The 21,142-nt window shown below is 39.2% G+C and overlaps 1 protein-coding gene across 1 annotated transcript in view; it reads right to left on the bottom strand.

Moving 5' to 3' along the window:
• TMEM71 (transmembrane protein 71) overlaps positions 1-21,142 on the bottom strand; it is a 139,631-nt gene that overhangs the window by 64,824 nt on the left and 53,665 nt on the right. Inside the window, exons 6-8 of the mRNA XM_043991642.1 lie at positions 15,550-15,734; positions 6,918-7,097; positions 2,186-2,261 (exon numbers count right to left, since the gene is read on the bottom strand). Coding sequence (XP_043847577.1) covers positions 2,186-2,261; positions 6,918-7,097; positions 15,550-15,734 — 441 coding nt within the window. The remainder of the gene's footprint in view (positions 1-2,185; positions 2,262-6,917; positions 7,098-15,549; positions 15,735-21,142) is intronic.

The raw sequence follows: 21,142 nt of genomic DNA, 5'->3' as shown, positions 1-21,142 counted from the left end.
GGCCTCAGACACTTGACACTTACTAGCTGTGTGACCCTGGGAAAGTCACTTAACCCTCACTGCCCTGCCAAAAAAAAAAAAAAAAGATAGAACACGTGGAGTTCAGAAAGATAGCCAAAGCCTATCTACCCTAGAGTTCATAATGGACTCCTTCTTGTCCTTTCCTTTCTGCCACCAACCCAAGGTCTTGGAATGAAAGAGGCCAGAGCTAGGGAGCCCTCCTCCCTTCCTACTTCCTGTCCCCCTCCTGCCAAAAAGGAGGTCCTTCAAGCTGATTGGTTGAGGGTGGTCTCATGTTGATGTCGGAGTCCACAGCCTCTGAGAACTATACCCCACTCAGGCCCAGCCAGGTGTGGTCTTGATTTAATCAACCTTAAGTAGGTTCTCAGTCAGTCTATCAGTCTTTCTCACCCAATTCAATCAATTCCAAATCAATCTTCAGGTGGGGCCCCTGGGCATCTGCCAAATCCCATTATTTTCTCACAGGTAAGGTGTTTGTCAAATAGGAGATAGTAAGGGAGCAGGGAAGAAAGTGAGGCATAGTGGCTGGAACTTTCCGGAAACAGTGATCTCTGAGGGGAGCCATCAATCAGCCTGTCAGGGCAGAAATTTCTTCAGGGCAAAACAATTGGGCAAGGCAGAAATAGGCAGAGAGTAGGGAATGAAGAGAGCATTACCTTTGTAGTATTACAATAGTTGGAAGTGGTGTCTTCTTTCTCTGGTGGAAATGTAATTTTGAAGCTGAGACTTAATGTAATAGCCTTGTTATCTAATTGTATCTGTTATAGATATGCATTTGGTTGCACAGCTCCAGCTATGCAGGCAAAGCTGGCAGGGTTGTTATTATCTTAAGCACACAATTTGTGGCTGCTCCCTACACCTAGATTGTATGATGTGACCATCATAGTGCCTAGTATTGGGTTGCATGTGGGGTGGCACTGAGATCCCCTTCTTCCTTTAAAATATCCAAGTAGAGCAGATACTTCAATTCAAGAACCTCACTTGGGAGGTACCAGTTAACTAAGGCTCACATGTCTCCATACAGAGAACCAGGAAGAACAATATAGATGGAAGCCAGAGGGGATAGCCCTTTTGGATTCCCTACCTACAAAATGCTGAGAGAAAGCGTATTGTTGAAGTAGTCAGAACCATGGCTAGGGGTAGTAGCTTGAGCTCTGTAAACTGATTCAGCATTACAGCAAGAGATAGTCCTAAGGGACTCACAGATGAAGGGCTTTGTGTCCACATCACACATGTATTCGAAAGTATCTGATTGGATATTTAACTTGGAGAATTAGTTGCCACCAGTGTCAATAGATTTAACCAGGCAGGCCAGTTTTCATGCCTTTAAGGAGTATGGATTATTCACAGTATGATAGTAGGACCCAGGTAAGGGACAGGAACTGCTGCATCATCCATGTTTCCAAAGGCAGCTAGAAGCAGGTGTATAGAGTGCTGGGCCTGGAGTCAAGAACATAGGCAATCAGCAACGTTTTCTCTAGTGTTGCTTCTTATAGGCATTACCTTCAAGGTCCAGATAGACAGACCTACTGCTCCTTCTCCATAGACCTTAGTATCAGCAGCCAGATTACAGGAATGGTTTTGTTCCTTTCATGTTCATAGGTCTTAAAACACTTGGTCTGACTTCTCTTCTAAATTAGAGCACAATGGCTCTGCCAGCCACGTTAGAACCATGGATAGCACCTTAGCAATTTCTGCTGTTAAATGATAATAGCCACTGTAGGCTTTCTATAATTATGAACTTGCCAAGACAGCAGCAGAGAGCTCTGGGTATACTATGGCTATGGAGTTTGCAAACAAATTATCCTCAGCCTATAGATATAATACTCCATCAGCTAAATTGCAAAACACCCTCACAACTTGGGAGCAGCCCTGCCAAGCCCAATGAGAAATCTATGCTCTTTGCTGATTACAATAAACTCAGGCATTTACCAAACAAGAAATAGAGGTTCCTTTGGAGCAATGATTCTGGGTATGTCAAGTACTAGTGAGTTTCAGATCTGTTTTTCTATGGAGCTCTGTCATCGTAAAAGTCTGATTTGTCAATAAGTTGCAACCAGGAATGGACAAGAACAGATGGCTAAAGTCACGCCTCAAGATCCATTATTTAAATATCACAGATTAATCAATTATCAAATACCAACAAAATTTAATTTGAAATTACCTTGTACATGCTGAAATGACTAAGCATGTTGCAAACACAATCACTGGAAAAAGGACCTCTCGGAATGTACTGAACTCTAATAGGGAAAGAAGGGGAAAAAAAACAATTAAAAAGCATTGCTAATTATTAAATAGTCTCAAAACTATTAACATAAATTAAAAATTATTAAATAATAATAAATGCTTATTATTAAGTGGTATTGACCTATTCTGTTCCTTCTCTCAATCTCAGCACTCCTTTGGAAATGATATTTGCTATTATCTCATCTGTACCCTGAACACATTCTGTGCTTTGTCCTTTCTGTGCCTTTGTTCACACTCTTTCCTATTCATGGAATGCAATCTCACTTCCACTTTTCTTACTGAAGTCATACTTAGAATTTTAATCCCAAATTAAAAGCTATTTCCTCCCTCAGGCTTACCCTGATATTCCTGGTTAGTAATTATCTTCCCCCTCAAACCTCCTCACATAGCACTTTGTTCTGTATCTCTCTGATGTAATCATCATGAAACAGTAATTCAGAGAGGCACAGAATTTTATATTTGGAAGGGACCTCAGGGTCCATCCTGCCCAATCCATATGCAGAAATATTTTCATGAGATTATCTATAATAATGGGCAGGTAGGTGGCACAGTAGATAGAGCATTAGGGTTGTAATCAGGAAAGCTCATCTCCATCTTTGGTCTGAGAGAGTCAAATGGCTATCCTTTTATTAATAAACATGGTAAGCCTTATTAATAAAATAATTATTTTTTAAAAGAATTCAAATGCACACTCAAACACTTATTAACTGTGTGACCCTGGTAAAGTCACTTAACCCTGTTTGTCTCAGTTTTTCATCTGTAAAATGAGCTGGAGAAGAAGACAACAAACCACTCTAGTATCTTTGACAAAAAAGAAAACAAATGGGGTCATGGAGAGTCGGACATGACTAAAAAATGACTCGGCAACATCTATAATAGTAATATATAAGGACTAGAATGCAACTTAGATGCATATCATTTTCATTTCATAGATGAGGAAAATAGGCCCAAATAAAGGAAGTCATTTGCCTGAGGTGACAGATGTAAGAGGAGGTGTAGCAAAATCAGTGAGAAAAGTGTCAGTGAAGGACATTTTTCTTTGAGTGACATCTTTCAGTACTAAAGGAGATTGTAACTTCTATCTGCTGTGTGTCTCTAAGGAAATATATATCCCTTAAAGGCACTGCAAACTATGATAACACATCAGATTTTTATTGCTCAACTCCAAATCATCCTCAATGATCAAGCATCAATTTGGCAGCTATATGGGGGAGAAAGTGATTAAAAAGGTTTAGGCAGGGGCAGCTAGGTGGCGCAGTGGATAAGCACTGGCCCTGGATTCAGGAGTACCTGAGTTCAAATCCAGCCTCAGACACTTGACACTTACTAGCTGTGTGACCCTGGGCAAGTCACTTAACCCCCATTGCCCTGCCAAAAAAACCCACAAAAAGAAAAAAAAAAGGTTTAGGCATAAGAGAGCACTTTTGATAAGACAATCACACACACACACACACACACACACACACACACACACCAATGACCATATCTAAATCAAGATGAGTCTAATGAGAGAGGGAAGGAGATAAATGAAACAACAAAAGATCCTCAACTTACAAATAGTTGTGTTCTTTTTAATTATATCAATTGTTTGGAACTTAAATACATTTCCCCATTAAACAGCATGAGGAGTGGTAGTTGGGTTTCCAGGTGAGCTCAAAGAGCCTATTTAACACATAAGGGAGCTGATTTCCAGTGGCTTCCTCTTTCCTCTGTTTAGCATTTTAAACCCTTTATAGCCAACCTCCAACCTACCTCTCCAGCTTTCTGATATATTATTCCTCCTCACACACTATATGATCCAGAAAGTTTGATCTTTTCATCTTTCTTCACATGTGAAGAACATCTCCATGCCTTTTCACAGGCTGTCCCCACATCTAGAAGGAACTTCCTCCTAACCTCCATCTCTTAGAATCAGAAATTTCCTGTGAATCACAGTTCAAATTTCAAGGGCTCTTTTTGACATGGTGCTTTTCCTGATACTCTTGGCTTCAGATTCTTCCGCCCTGAAAATGACCTTGCATTAATCTTGTATATACTCATATGCATGCAAGTTGTCTTCCCGATAAAATGTTAGCTCCTTGAAGGCAGGCATTAGAATATTTGTCTGTCTATTCCCTAGCATATAACAGGTGCTTAATAAACTTTATTGATTTGATTGACTGAGAGGGGAAATCCTGAGTGATGATAGGACTTTCTAGAGTTCCAGAAATTATATCATGTAGACAGTCACCCAGGCTACCTATTTATAAGACCAACCCTTACAACAAATCAATTTTCTATTATCCAGGTACAAGTTGTTGCTATTTCCAGATAGCTATCTTTGAAAAAGACAGAATAGTGTAGTAGAAAGAGCATTGGCTTAGAAGTCAAGAGACTTGAGCTCAATTCCCAACTCTACCAATAAACTCATCATATGACCTCAGGTCATATGTATTTACCTTCTCTGAGCCTCACTTTACTCCTCCATAAAAATGAAGGGGTTGAAGAAAAGGTCATGTTATTTAAAAAAATTCAGAGAGAGGAATGAAAGGAGGTACCTTTCAGATTTATGTTTGAGGTAAAAATTCATCACTAAATGAAAGATAGAAAATGACAAAAAAAAGATAGTTTTGACAATTTTGATGTAAAATTTAAAATTTTTTCAAAAACAAATCCTAACACATAAGTGCCATAAGTGGGTAAGAAAGCTTGTAGTTTTCAAAAGAAAAATTACAAGCTATAGATAGCCATCTTAAAAAGTGTTCCAAATCACTAATTGTAAGAGATGTATAAATAAAATCAATTCTGGGGTTTAACTTTATAACCATTACATTGGTTCAAAATATAAAAACATCTGACCTCAGACACTTGACACTTACTAGCTGTGTGACCCTGGGCAAGTCACTTATCCCTCATTGCCCTGCAAAAAAAAAGTGTGTGTGTGTGTGTGTGTGTGTGTGTGTGTGTGTGTGTGTGTGTGTGTGTGTGTGAACAGAAATAATCAACTTAAGGAGGGGTTGTGATAAAAACAAATAGTACTACAATGCCAAGTGGTCCAAACGCCTTGGAATTACATAAAATTTCACTAAATCATTCATAATCTTTGAACTAATGACCCCAGCAGCACTTTTTTGTGGTACGAAGACTTTTAGGGAAAAGACAATAGTCCCCCTAATTCATGGTAGGAAAGCAGAGGGAATAAAGTAGATCATAACACAATAATACACAACAGCTACAGTAAATAAATAAATACAATACAATACAAATACAATAAATAAAAACAACACCTAGACCTTAAATGTAGTGATCAATCTTGGCCACAGGAAAAAAATAATGAAACACATTTACCTTCTTTGGGTCAGAGAGGAAGGGAAGAGGGGAGGCTGCAAATGCAGAACATCCTATTTGTCAGTTAGAGTTGGCTGGTTTTAGGTTTTTGTTTTGTTGTTGCAAGGAAGGCCTTAAAGGTGTGTTGTGTGTGAAGGTGTACACTGGAGATAGCATGGTATAGGGAAAGAACTGAGGAGTCGGGGACAGCTAGATGACACAGTGATAAAGCACCAGCCCTGGATTCAGGGGGATCTGAGTTCAAATCTAGCCTCAGACACTTGACACTTACTAGCTGTGTGATCCTGGGCAAGTCACTTAACCCTCATTGCCCTGCAAAACAAAACAAAACAAAACAAAACAAAACAAAACAAAACAAAACAAAACAAAACAAAACAAAACAAAACAAAACAAAACAAAACAAAACCAGAACTAAGGATTCAGAAGCCCTGATTCCAAGCACCAATTCTGCTTCTTACCTGTGTCACCTTGCCAAGGTTACCTTGGGTAAATTACTTTCCTACTCTGATTTTCATTTTCCTCTCACTTAAAATATAGGGATTTGAATAGATAACCTCTAAGGTCCCATCCAGGTCCCTTTTTGGTAACCTTCAAGGTCCCTTTAAATCTATAAAGAAATTACTATAGGGAAGTGGGAAAAGGAAATTATGTATATATGTGCATTAAGCATCACACATTCATGTGAACACACATGTTTACATATTTGTGTAAGCATGTGTGTTTAAATCCTTATGTAGACATATATTTGACTAAAAGGTTAGGCTAAATGACATCTCATGTCCCTTCCAGATCTAATAATGTGTAGGATGGAGGATAGCGAATGGATCTGTAATTTCATTGCTATAGAGAAGTCTCTGCTAAGGAAATTCTTCCTACCAATGCAGGGGAATGCCTTCTCTGAATTTTTTAGTCATAGAAAACTTCCTAGAGCAATGAAAGATTGACTGACTAACTTGCCCGGGGGCACATAACCAGTATGTTATCTGAGATCAGATCTTTCCAGTCCTGAGTCCAGCTCTCTAACATGCCACACTCCCTCTCTCTAACAATGTCTAAGTACATAGCAGGGATATTTGGAGGAAGAATTCCTATGGGGGTAATAAATAATAACTAACACTTATATAGAGGAAACTGAGCCAAACAGAGTTTGTTACTTACCCAGGGGTCACACAGCTAGTAAGTGTCCGAGAGTGGATTTGAACTTGGTCTTCCTGACTCCAGACCTGGAATTCTAGCCACTTCACCACCTAGCTTCCTCTAAAGAGGTAGACTAATAAAAACTAAAATGAGACACTTTGGAGAAATGAAACTTTTTGACTCACTTGGATGATGTAAAATCCCCTCCTGGAAATGTTCTGGAATAATCAACTGAGACTGAGAAGGCACAAGATTCTCTTTAGAATGCTGAAGGACTACATTGAAGGAGGATGACACTTCAGCAGATTCTTGAGTTTGTTTTTCTGACAGCCATGGTTTGGATGCAGAAGAAAATTCAGAATGACCTGTTGAAGAAACAAAGTCTGTGGCTGTGTGTGTGCGTACATGTGCACGTACATACAACAAAGTATCATATAGAACTATAGTGAAATAAAACTAACAAGAAAAGCCTTTTCCTTTCTTTTCCAAATTCCCAAAGGAATTCCCAAAAGATTGGCATTTACTGCTGTGGCAGTGAACATAACCACCCAGAGAGGATTTTCAGGGCTCAGGCCAAACCCTAGGAAGAAAGAGTCTTTGTTAATCACATAAATCATTCCTATATCCAACATCTTTATCCATAAGAGAGGTTAAAATGAATACCAAGGAAAGTCCAAAATGGAAAAAAAAGAAATGACAAAAGGGCGGAATAAGAGGTGAATAAAGGGAGAGGGACAGTCTCCCACCCTTTTGATGTTGTAGGAAGTTAATGGAAGAACTAAATGTATACAAAGCCCAGGGCTTGCAGCACCAGTTCATAGAGTTATCTCATTTCCTTGCTCCACTCTGAGTCACTTGCAACCACTAGCAGGACCAGAAGGGTTAGAGTACTGTTGTCACCATACATGAAAGTTGGAGAAAATTTATCCCAGCCACATATCCATTCACCTGTAAATGTACTCATCTCCCTTGTGAGAAAATAATGAGATTTGGCAGATGCCCAGGCGCCCCACCTGAAGTTGATTTGGAATTGATTGAATTGGGTGAGACTGCCTGAGAGACTGACTGAGAACCTATTTAAAGTTGATTAAATTGGCTGGCCCTGAGTGGGGTGTTGTTCTCAGAGGCTGTGGACTCCAACATCAACACGAGACACAAGACCACCCTCAACCAATCAGCTTGAAGGACCTCCTCTTCCAGGGGAGGGGGACAGGTAGTAGGAAGGGAGGATGGCTCCCTAGCTCTGGCCTCTTTCGTTCCAAGACCTTGGATTGGTGGCAGAAAGGAAAGGACAAGAAGGAGTCCATTCTGAACCCTAAGGGAGATAGGCTTTTCTTTCTGTACTTTCTGTACTTCACGTGTTCTCTCTTGACTCTTTAATAAATGCTTAATGCCAAAAACTGGTGCTGATGTTTCTAGCTTATAAGTAAACCTTAGCTACTTCTCTCCCCATACTGGCGGTAGAAACAAGGCGACCAAACATTAGATTTTAAATGTCACACCCTGAACCTAAAAAAAAAAAGACCTTCACATAATCCTTATAGTCCATCAAATTACCCATTTCTCTCTTCACATATTCACAGCTAAATTTCCTGAAAAGGTTTCCTTTGTCCAGTGAAACTACTGTCCAACTATATATTATCACCACAGCTGCATGACTTTGGACTTCCATCCCCATTATACTACTGATATAGCTCTCTGAAAAGTGACCATTGACTACCTAATCACCAAATCAAGTAGTCTTTTTTTAGTCCTCATCTCTGACCTCTGGAAGTTTTGCCACTATTGGCTAACCCATCCTACTTAATATTCTCTCTTTCAATGGCTTCAGAAACACTACATTTCCTGATTGTCCTCATGCTACAATAATCATTCTTTCTCTCTCTCCTTTTCTTTCACTTTATCCTATCTCAGGGTGTCATTTTAAAGAGCTATTGTTGTTATTGCTACCTCATAGGAGCATGGGGATCACAGCTGAAAAAGAACTTACAGGTCAGTGAGTCCAACATTCTCATTTTCCAGATGTAGAAACTGAGATCTAGGATGGAAAATGATTTACCCAAGGTCATAGAACTAACAAGTATCAAAGGTGGATTTCAAACCCAGTTTCTCTGATTCCTGATCTAATATTATTTCCCTTGTATAAATGTCAACTGAAGTTCTTCATTATGTGAGTTCTTCATTTGATGTCCTAGAAAAAAGTAATCTTACTTAATTTTAAGATAGAATGAAAAGTATTTTCTAAGAACCATAGTGTAACTGGCTAACTGATTTGCATATTGCTGTGAATTTCTTAGAATCCCAGAGTTGGAAGGGATCTTAGAGAACAACTTATCCAACCCTTCGCCAAAGCATGTATCTTATCTTCAACACTACAGATAAGTGACTATCCAGCCTCTCACTGAAGATCTCCAATAATAGAACTTCCTGGAGGACCACTTTTCAGGTATGTAATTATAGTGAGGATTCCTTTCATGTATGGATCGCATTAGATGGCTGCTAAGGTGCCTTTCAACTCTCAAATTATATGACTCTGTGATCCTGCTGAGATGGTACATCCCATTTTTAAGAGCTCTACCTGTTGGGAAATATGTCTTTATATCAAACTAAAATCTTCCTTCTTGCAATTTCCATCCATAGATACCCACTGCTGCCAATCAGGGAAAAAAATTTAATCAGGCAGCTAAATGGCACAGTGGATAGAGCCCTGGACTGAGTTAGGAAGACTGGAATTCAAATCCAACCACAAATTCTTACTAGCTATGTGATTTGGGGCAAGTAACTTAACCTCTGACTGCCTCCATTTCCTCAATGTACAATGGGGGTAAAAACAGCCCATACTTTTCAGGGTTGTTGTAAGGATCAAATTAGACACTGTTTGTAAAACACAGCACAATGTCAGACACATAGTGGGTGCTTTATAAAAGCTTATTCCCTTCTCCCTCTTTTCTCTCTTTTAAATATTTCACTCAATGAACAGATACAATATTATTAATGATTTGCCTTATTCTTTTATATATTGTGTATGCATATATGTGTGTGTGTGTGTGTGTGTGTGTATTATCTTTATTTCTATTTATTCCATGATAGTCAACACAATAATAACAGGGCCACTGTTCGCCATTACGGAAGCAGAAGGCCATCTTTTGGTGACTTGATAGACAATGCCTGATACAAGAAGGTGGATAGCTTTTCTAGCTATAAAGGTAATAGCGATGTCCATAGGCTGGGGCATTCCTATTCAGACTAGATATACAATAAAGGAGAAGAAGGTGGCCACTCATGTCCTATCTCACTAGCTCTACCCCCCTATGCAGCTGCCATATGCCACCTTATAAATTAGCTTTGAAAGGCCTCTCTGATGGTTGCCAGGAAGACAGCAGGCATTAGAGAACCATCAATTCTCCAGTTCTGTGCATTACATTTAAAATAATTCTGCCCAAAATCATATTAGCTTTTTCTTTGGCAGCCACATCACAGTTGTGATTCATATTGAACTTCTCTCTGATGAAAGTCATAGGCCTTTTCCATATGGACTGCTATCAACCCACATCTTCCCTCTTGTGCCCTTGTGCAGTTAGTTCCTTTGCATGTTGAAGTAGAAAGAAGACAAGATTTAAAGTCAGAGTATCCAGGCCCAAGTCTCAGCTCTGCCCCTTACTGCCTATGTGACCTAGGAAAAATTCAGTAACTTCCCTGAGACTGTTTCCTCACCTGTAAAATGAAGTAGTTAGACTAAACCTCCAGGCTCCTTCATGAAATATCTATGAACTTGAGACTTCCAGAACCTCGGTGTTGAACTTAATGTGTCTGCCTACCAAATGCCATCTTGTTAGATTCTTTATACAAACCTGATAAGATCTTTTCAGAATGTGATTATGCCATTGTAGTATCCTCTTCTAACTACTCTCTTCCCCAATCTGATAAGCATGCCATGCAACACTTCACCCAAATCATTTATACAAATTTTGAACAAGATAGGGCTGAGAACTTGGTCCCATCAAAATCTATGATACCTTCCTCAAGATTGGCATCATTTTAATCATCACCACTCTTCTAATTCACTTGTTCAACCAATTCCAGATCTACATAACTGTGTTTATCATCCAGTCCACATTGCTCTACTTTGTCAGGAATATATACTGAGTCTGTATCAAAGTTTTGCTTTGGGATTTTGGGGGTTTGTTTTGGGGTTTTTTTGCCCAAATCCAATTGTACTATGCCTACAGTATCCCCTTAGATCAAATAGTCTAATGACTGTCAAAAGGAAAATGAGGTTGGTTGACCTACAGTGACTTTCTCTTGATAAATCTATGTTGACTCTTACCTATCATCACTTTCTAAATGATAACAAACCCTTCTTCTAATAAGCTATTTTAGAATGTTCGCCATAAATTCACTAACCGATTTGTCTTATTCACTTCCTCTCCCCTCCCCCATTTTTAATAAGGGCATTTATTTGTTTTGTTTTTTTCACACTTCCTCCATTGTTAAAGGTCACCAGCATGATTCAACAGTGCTTCAGCCATTCCCTCTACAAGTTGTTTCAGTACCTTGGAATGGAATTCTCTGAAGCAGATAACTTGAACTCATAAAGAGTATATCTAGTTTTCTTACCATCTCCTCAATTACCTTGGGTTTTAGTTTCCTTTAACAATTTTTATTCTCTTTCATTCTGAAAATCATTGTCCCTGATAGAGAAAACAAAACTGAGTGGTTCCCTGCCTTCTCTTTCATCCATTACTATTATCCCATGATAAAGTAGTCAGAAGACCCATCAGTTCCTTTTCATTTCTTTTCTTTTTTAAAAATTTAATTTAATTTTTTGTGGGGCTAATGAGGGTTAAGTGACTTGCCCAGGGTCACACAGCTAATAGGTGTCAAGTGTCTGAGACCAGATTTGAAAATCAGGCCTTCTTGAATTCAGGGCTGGTGCTTTATCCATTGTGCCACCTAGCTGCCCCCCTTTTCACATATTACATCTAACATTGTTTTGGGGGGAGGGGTTAAGTTCTTTTTTTTTTAGTATATCTTGCAAGTCCAAGATCACTCCTGGCTTTAGCCTTCTTAGCACTATCATTACAGGATTGTCATTATTTTTTATTCATCTGTCCATGCCACGTTTAAAGAATGAGCTGCCTCAAGAGGTTGTAGTTTCCCCCTCCTCAGATATCTTCAAAGAGAGCCTAGACATCCTAGCTGTTGGGTATGTTATAGTGGAGAATTTTATAGTGTATAGGAGTTGGACTAAATGGCCACTGGGGTCACTTCCAATTCTTAAATTCAGTGATTCTATGATATTTGATTTTGTGAAATTTTAGGGGTAAACCTAGTTTTCTTGAAACCCTTAGGACATATTTTAGATAAATAAAGGATAGTTTCTTTTTCTGAGTTACACTTGCATATCTATCTAAAGAAGTGAAAGGAGTTCGAGGCCCAATAAGAAATATATAAAAAGGAGTAGGGGGCAGCTAGATGGCACAGTGGATAGAACACCGGCCCTGGAGTCAGGAGTACCTGAGTTCAAATCCGGCCTCAGACACTTAACACTTACTAGCTGTGTGACCCTGGGCAAGTCACTTAACCCCAATTGCCTCACTAAAGAAAAAAGAAGAAAGAAAGAAAAGAAAGAAAGAAAAAGGAGTACAATAATCTGAGTGAAGTATCATAATAGGAAGGAGTCAATAGAAGCAGTATTCGTAATTATGGGAATACAGATTTAGAGTTGCAATGTACCTGAGAGATCATGTAGTCCAATCTCTTCATTCTATGATGTGCAGCTGAAAGTCTAGTGCAATTAAGGGGCTTGTCCAAGGGCACATAGTTAATAAGTGGCAGGGCCAGAATTCAAACTCTGTTTCCCTAATTCCAAATTCAACACCTTTTCCATAAATCACATTTCCTACTAAGATATAGGCTAGTATTCTTTGCCAAATGTATTTACATTACTAGCATTTGGGGAGGGGGATGGTTTGTAGACCATTCTGCAAGCATGGACCCTGATCCCCAATATTTCTTCAAAAGTTTAGACAAGTTACATGACCTTGATTCCATTTTTCTATGCAACCCCAATCAGTCTCTTTAAATATACCCTTCTTTTTCTTCCTCATTCAATTCAACTCAACTTGAATTAATTCCATTTTACAAACCTTCACTTTGGAGATGAGGAAACAGAAGCTCAGAGAAGTGAGATGATATGCCCAATGACATCTAGCCATGAAGTAGAAGTGCTAGAATTCGAACTCAAGTCTTCTGACTACAAGTTCAGTGTCTTTTTTCCATCGTATTGCTTAACTGGTTTTTCTGACACATTTCCCTCCTTGTAGTAAAGGTACAATAGAAGATAGCAGGTACCCAATACCTTCTCTTTCTGAATTGATGACAGTAGGTATCTTAACCCATTTTAAAGGTGAGAAAATTGAGGTACCAATGATGTAATGTGAAGTGACTGTAGTTACATTCACTTTAGTGTCACAGTTGCAAATAAAAGCAAGGTTTCCTGTTTAGTAGCCAGTACACAAATCCAGGCTCCCTCCTTCCCCTTACAAGCTTATAACTCTCTCTCTCTTTCTCTCTCTCTCGCTGTCTCTCTCTCTCTCTCTGTCTCTCTCTCTCTCTCTGTCTCTCTCTCTGTCTGTCTCTCTTTCTCTCTGTCTATCTCTCTCTTTCTCTCTGTCTTTCTCTCTCTCTCTGTCTCTCTGTCTATCTCTGTGTGTCTCTCTCCATCCCCTTCCTGCATCTCAATATTAAAAAGGATGAGAGAATGTAAAACACAAGGGATGAAGAACGAATTGAAACTAACAAGGCAAAGTGATTTCTCAATGCAATTGAGAAAGGGGTGAACTGAGGACATTACCAAACTGGAGGAGAAAAAAAAGACACTAATGATCAGAGAAGAAAACTTTAAGCAGGGGAAATATTTTCAGGAAATAATTTTTCATTGCATCTGGAGCATAGGGAAAAGTAAACAAACGCATTTTATTCTGGTTGTTTCTTTTGAGGCCTTGAGTCCTTGTGTGAGTGTGTCTGTATGTGTGTGTGTGTACACACATACATATATATGTATATTCATATGCATATGTGTGTATATATATATGGATGTATAGGGGTGGAAGTGCTGGTGGAAGATGTGATCTTTCATAGAACTGGAAAACAAGGCTAGGAAAAATTTGATTAAAATTGACCTCTGTGACAAGAGACCTTGATGTGCTTCGTGCCCTTGTTAACTAATGGCTGATTTCTGAGAGCCTGCAGTTGGGTGTCCTTTACTTAAGAGACTTCCTAAGTCATGAGATGTATAATAAAGCACCTTTTGCATGTCCTTCATCACCTGAGATAAATTGCTTTCAAATTGTTTAGACATACTTAATGGGGGCAAGAAAAAAGAAGGCTAAGGGGAGACGTGAAATCAGTCTTCCTATGTCTAAAGGGCTGTTATGTAGAATAGGAAATGGGATTGTTCTATGGGGTCCTGGTTAGTCAGACTAAAATTATTACATGTTATGAATAGAGAGATTTTGGTTCAACATATTCAAGAACTTTCTAACGAACAGTCAGAAATAAAGAGTCAATTAATTCCCTGACCCAGGAGATATTTAAGCAGAGACTGGAGGACTAGCTATAAAGACATGATGCCATTTCTCAGTAAAGGATTGTAATAGGGGGCAGCTAAGTGGTGCAGTGGATAAAGTACTGGCCCTGGATTCAGGAGGATCTGAGTTCAAATCCAACTTCAGACACTTGACACTAGCTGTGTGACCCTGGGCAAGTCACTTAACCCTCATTGCCACACCAAAAAAAAAAAAAAAAAAGGATTGGAACAGAAAGTTAGGACAAATGATCTCTAAAGTGAATTCTACACAGCTAGCAATGGCATAGCCAGGATACAAATTCAGGTCCAAGGGTTCTAGCAACTATATCACACAGCTCAGTGTAGCAATGGAGAGAGTGTTGGACCTAGAGGCAGGAAACCTGAATTATCCAGCCCCAGACATTTATGATCCTGGGCAAGCCACTTAATCTCTGTCTGCTTCATTTTCCTCATCTGAAAAATGGTAACAATGATAGCACCTGCCTTCTTGGACTGTTGTGAAGATCAAATAAGACTATATATATGTGTGTGTGTGTGTGTGTGTGTTTGTGTGTGTATATGTATATATATATAATATATATATACACACATATATCTATATAAATTTGGAATTCACATGTATAGAAAGGATTATTGAACCTAAAGGAATTAATAAATTTATCAAAAGATGCTATAGGAAAGAGAAGAGGGCTTAGGACAGAGTCTTGGTGGTACCATCACCGATGCAGGTGGGGCAAAAAAAAAGACTAAGAAGAGATCTGACACATAAGAGGAGAACCTGGCAGGAGCAGCATTAAAAAAGCTTCAGGAGGAAAGAGTATCCAAGAATAGAAGTGACCAAGAGTATTAAAAGATATGGAGAGGTCACGAAGCATGAGGACTGAAAAAGAGATATTCAATTTAGTGATTAAGAGATTCTTGAAAACTTTAGTGATATGTTTTGGTAGAGTAGCGAGACTGGGGATCAGAAGCCCTCTTAGTATGGATTGAGAAGTGAGAGGAAGGTGTGGAAGTGAAGACAAGTTTAAATGACTTTATTCGAGGGTTTTGGCTGTGAACAGGAGAGATACATGATGATAACTTGAGGGATTGACATGAGTCAAGCTATAATTTATTTTTAAGCTGGGAAAAATAAGGCATGTTTGTATGTATCAGGGAAGATGAGAAGAGATGGTAGATGAGAGAGAGAGAGAGAGAGAGAGAGAGAGAGAGAGAGGGAGGAGTACCTTGATTATCATCCTTGTATAATTGATAAACATCCTCAAGGTTACTGGCTCCTTCAATCCATACATCTTCTCCTGGGGAAGACTCCATATCACTAAATACACCTCGACGAAGCCAAGGGTTCGATGCACTGAGATTGAACAACTCAGAGAGGGAACGGCGGATTTTCTTTTTTTTCCTGAATATTCTGGAAAGCAATGGAAGACAAAGTGATCTGAGTCTCACCACCTCACACCTAGACCATTCCAAGAGACTTCTTGTTGGTCTCTGCTTTAAGTCTCTATCCATTCCAATCCATTCTCCACTTGGCTGCCAAGGTCTGACCATGTCATTCCATTCTATAAAATATGGCTTCCTTTAACCTCAAGAATAAAATATAAAATCCTGTTTGGCATGTAAACCTCTTCATAACCTGGCCTTTCCTCATCTTTTCTAGCCTTACACTTTGCTCCCCTCTACACAATCTATGTGACACTGATGCAACGACATTGACCTCCTGGCTGTACCATGAGCACGACACTCCATCTCTCAGCTCCAGGCATTCTCTCTGGCTGTCCCCCATGCCTGGAATGCTATCCCTCCTCATCTTGCCTTCTGGGTTTCCTTGGTTTCCTTGGCTCCCTTTAAGACTCATTTCAAATCCTATCCTTTATAAGAAGCCTTTCCTGATCAGTCTTCTCCCTCTTCCCCTCTCCCCTACTGAGATTACTTTCTGCTTTCTATATGCCTGTCTGCCTGTCTATCTGTCTGTCTGTGTCTGTCTTTCTATCTCTTTAGTAGGTACATAAATGTTTGCAAGTTTTCTCCCCCATTCTCATGTGAGTTCCATGAGATCAGAGATCATTTTTTTGTCTTTTTTTTTGTATCCCCAGAGCTTAGCACAGCATCTGCCACATAATAACTGCTTGATAAATACTTGTTGACTCATTGATTAGTAGCTCTCTCCTCTTGTTCCAAAACCATAATGTCACCTAAATTCAGTCAGTTGACAAGCACTAGTAATACAAAATAAGACAAAAACATAGTCTCTGCTTTCAAGGAGCTTACCACTGGTTGGGAAAAAGCCTATTAGAATGTATGCTCCTTGAGAGCAGGAGATGTCTTGCTTTTGCATTTTTATCCCCAGGGCCTGGCACATAGCAAGTGCTTAATAGATGTTTTTCATTCATTCATTTATGTAATTTTTCATAATATGTTGCAATCTGCTTATAACCCACCCTACCAGAATCACCATATGTCTCAGTTTTTCTTGGGGTCACCCACAATTTTGGTTTTTCAGAGATTGTAGTGTTCCATGATTTGTAGCTATATTGTATCACTGGAAAATTACTAGTGTTAAAAGAAGGATTTTGTGATAAAGAACAGCTTGGAGTTCCAAAAAACAGTTTGCAAAAAACAATCAAGCCTAATTTTTTCCTCCTACTCAATTTTAAGCTCAACTCATTGTGCATATTCAGTGTCTGTCCTGAGATAGGCTTTGATAAACTAATTCCATGGTGTGTCTCTCCCCTCCTCCCCTTCCCATTTGCTTTGTATTATTATATATGGGTATACTTGCCCCTACCTCCCTTTTGGAGGATGCTCAGGTCATTTCTGGTGACCATATGGATGCTTAGGTGACCATATGGATGCTTAGGGGACAGTGGGGCCAGCTTCTGGTCGTGTTTGATTCATCACTGCATTGAATCTCTAAATTGGCTATTGAGCTGGAAAAGGAGTGACTAACCCCTTGGCTTGCTCTCCCCAGTTGTCAGCCACTGCTTCTTCAGGGATACTTGCTTACATTTTGAAATCATAAGGAAGGCAGCTAGGATAGGCCAAGGGCAAGTTACCCCTTTAATATATCTATGGAGTTCTGGCTCAGCAGCCAATGATGGGATGACCAAAAATGAGTCCTATGTGGTTGGAAGCTTGTCCCTCCATAATCCCCCCCACCCCCAGCTTCAATAAGGTCATCACAAATAACAAGCAAACATATTCAAAACAGGGTAGAGGAAAAGGCAACCAAAGGATATCCCCGTACAAATGTATGGAGCATTCAGCCTTTCCTTGGAAAGTTACTTCCCATGTACTTTATATGTATTTTATATGAAGACATTTATTTACACATTAGAATGTAAGCCTCCTGAGGGTAGAGACTTTGTTTTTATGCTCATAGATTAATAGTCCTTGGCACATAATAGGCACTTGATAAATGCTTTTTGACTGACTATATGTCCATATTATTCCTATTTATATATGCATGTAAACATATCTAAAGTATAATAAAATTACTTTTTACATATTTTGTGTTCCTTTCTATATGTATAGAACCCCACTTCCCTCTATAAACTGTATGCTTCTCAAGGGTGGAGAAAGTTTTGTTTTCATCTTTAACTCCTTAGCACTTAGCACAGAACCTGGCACACAGGAGACACTTATAAATGCTTGTTGACTTGAACTAAATTTCATATAATAGAAGCATTCTTTTCTTTTCTTTTTTGTGGGGTAATGAAGGTTAAGCGACTTGCCCAGGGTCACGCAGCTAGTAAGTGTCAAGTGTCTGAGGTTAGATTTGAACTCAGGTCCTCCTGAATCCAGGGCCGGTGCTGAATCCACTGTGCCACTTAGCTGCCCCCTGAGCATTCTTAAAACACTAGATTTTTCTTCTGTGGGTTGTTAAACTAATTTCTTCTAAATGGTCATGGATCTCACTGAGGAGTGCCTGGAATATCTGAAGCTTTAGGCAATGAGTTACAATGGCATTCACCAAAAGGGGCATCTGAAGAACTTTATGTATGAATGAATCAGTCAATTAAAAAGCATTTATTAATCACATACCAAGTATGAAACACTATACTAAGCGCTGAGAATGCAAAAAGCAAAAAGTGAAGCAGTCCCTGTCCTCAAAGAGCTTGCATTCTAATTGGTAGAGACAACACATGCTGTGGGACAGGGTAGTGGTCAGGACACAGTGGATAGAGCACTGGGAATCATGAAGATTCATCTTCGTGAGTTCAAATCCACTCTCGGACACTTAATAGTAGCTATGTGACCCTGGGCAAGTAACTTAACCCTCTTTGCCTCAGTTTCTCAACCATAAAATGAATGGGAGAAGGAAAAGGCAAATGACTCTAGTATCTTTGCCATGAAAACCCCAAATGGGATCATGAAAAATGCAACATGACTGATACAACTGAACAACAACAGTGGTCAAGTAAAGGCTTTTTGTTCTGAAGAGTCATGGGGATGGTGAATTAATCCATTGGTCAGTTAACCTACACTCTTTCAAAAAGGAATGGTATTTATTATACAGGGCAGCTCGGTGGCACAGTGGATAAAGTGCTGGCCCTGGATTCAGGAGAACCTGAATTCAAATCCAGCCTCAGACACTTGACACTTACTAGCTGTGTGACCCTAAGCAAGTCACTTAACCCTCATTGCCCTGAAAAAAAAAAAAGAAAGAAATGGTATTATTAAATTGATTATTGTGCCTAGCTTAAGAGCTATAAAATGTGGGGGCTGGAGTTGGCAGAGAAAATCAGGGAGAGAGTACATAGGTAGCCTGGGTTGATGTTGAATGAGATGGGATGGGATAAGACAATAGTCAGGTATGGGGTTAGTTGTGTATATACTGGGTTGAGTAAGTTTATACTCAACCATTAGTCAAGACAGCTTTGCCCCAGGGTAACCAAAAGGGCAAGGGTAGGGCAGATGAAAAGATGGCCCAGGTGGAAGTCTGGACGAGATAGGAAGCACGATCTTATCTGGGACTTCTAGATACAGTGGGCTAGGTGAATTTACACTCATTCAATCACCAAACAAGTTAGCTCAGCCCCCAGGAATATAACCAAAACTGAATTGATTAATTCATTATAAGCAATTTTTCTTCATGTAGACTCTATGTAAAAGATATCTTCTGTGACAAATAAGACCTTTGTCAAAGATCTTTCTCATTATTTTATGACTCATTTAATATTGATAATAAGAAGATTCAGGGGCACCTAGGGGGATAAAGCATAGGCCCTGGATTCAGGAGGATCTGAGTTCAAATCCGGCCTCAGACACTTGACACTCATTAGCTGTGTGACCCTGGGTAAGTCACTTAATCCTTATTGCCCTGAAAAAAAAAAAGGATAAGATAATAAGAAGATTCTTGGGCAAATTTCACCTTCAATATGAAACCTTTCCTCATCCCCTTATATTTTTTTAAAATAATCAACAAACAACACAGCGAGTATAATCATAATGACTAAGCTTTGCCCCAGAATAGAGATTTTTTTAAATGCACCTCCTTTCCTTCACAGAGGTGAGGAACTAATGTATAAAGAATACTGCACATAAAGAATTCACTGATGTGCTGGTTTGTTTTGCAGAAATGTCTTATTCTTCTTTTTGTTATTCTTTGTTATAAGGGATAACTTGCTAGGTAGGGAAGGAAGGAGGTATACATTCAATTATGTAAAAATCAAGAGATAGTATAAAAAGCTTTAAATTAAAAAAACAAAACAATAGGGTAGATTTGAGTATTTTCTACAGCTTTCAGTCAATAACCATGGAAAGATATGATCTCTTGTTTAAAAAATTGTGAAAATCTGCATGTTTCTTTCACCAGCTTTTATCCAAAATGTTGATAACATGTATAGCTTGTTTTCATAGATTTATAGAGATGATAAAATATAGAGAAAGAAGATAGGGTCTTAACTGTGTTGCTTCCCACTTTTTGCAAAAGACCTTTCCTAGTTCCTTTCCTTGCTAGAGCCTTCCCTCCAGATTACCTCCCATTTACACTATATATATCTTGAATGTACAGTTTTTTGCATGTTGTCTTCCCCTAATAGAATATGAGCTACTTGAGGGCAAGAACCATGTTTTTCTCTCCCTTTGTATCCCTAGTATTTAAGCATACAGTGCCAGAGGATATAATAAGTATTCAATAAATGCTTGTCAACTGAGTGCCAGCAGGAATCCAACAAAAGTCTCACTACTTGTTCTCCTAACCACCACCACCACCACCATGACTACCACTACCACTGTTTTGGTACTTTCTTAAGTCTTACTAAAGATTTAAGTGTATATATACACAGAGAGAGAGAGAGAGAGAGAGAGAGAGAGAGAGAGAGAGAGAGAGAGAGAGAGAGAGAGAGAGAGAGAGATTGACATGTTTATTCCATGCCTCAGAAAACTTCCTCTAAGGGTAAGCAGGGTATTTATTCCATGCCTCAGAAAACTTCCTCTAAGGGTAAGCAGCATGAAGAGGCAGCTTATTTAAACCCGAGGCAAGGCAGAGTTTGACCTTCATATTTAAAGAGGACCAAAGTGACATCATTCAACTGTCACTGATCAAACCAATATGAGCTCAAATGGCTCTACTGAAGGTCAGGAACAAATAGTCCACATGAATATGTGCAGTGAAAATGTCTCTAAATTTGCACAGTTTCTTTTGAGCTACTGCAATTCTGATTGACTCAGAGAGCACTGAATTTTCTTTGATGTGGCACACCACGCCGGAGGGCCCTGTGGCAGTGTCTCTCATATCTTACAATTGGTACTAACATTCTTCAGAGAGACCTTGAGAGTGTCCTTGTATCATTTTCTCTGACCACCATGTGAGTG

Source organism: Dromiciops gliroides, chromosome 1 (assembly GCF_019393635.1).
Source record: "Dromiciops gliroides isolate mDroGli1 chromosome 1, mDroGli1.pri, whole genome shotgun sequence".
NCBI classification, from domain to species: domain Eukaryota; kingdom Metazoa; phylum Chordata; class Mammalia; order Microbiotheria; family Microbiotheriidae; genus Dromiciops; species Dromiciops gliroides.
Note: the sequence above shows the minus strand (reverse complement) of the source record. Positions and strands in the feature narration are given on the sequence as shown.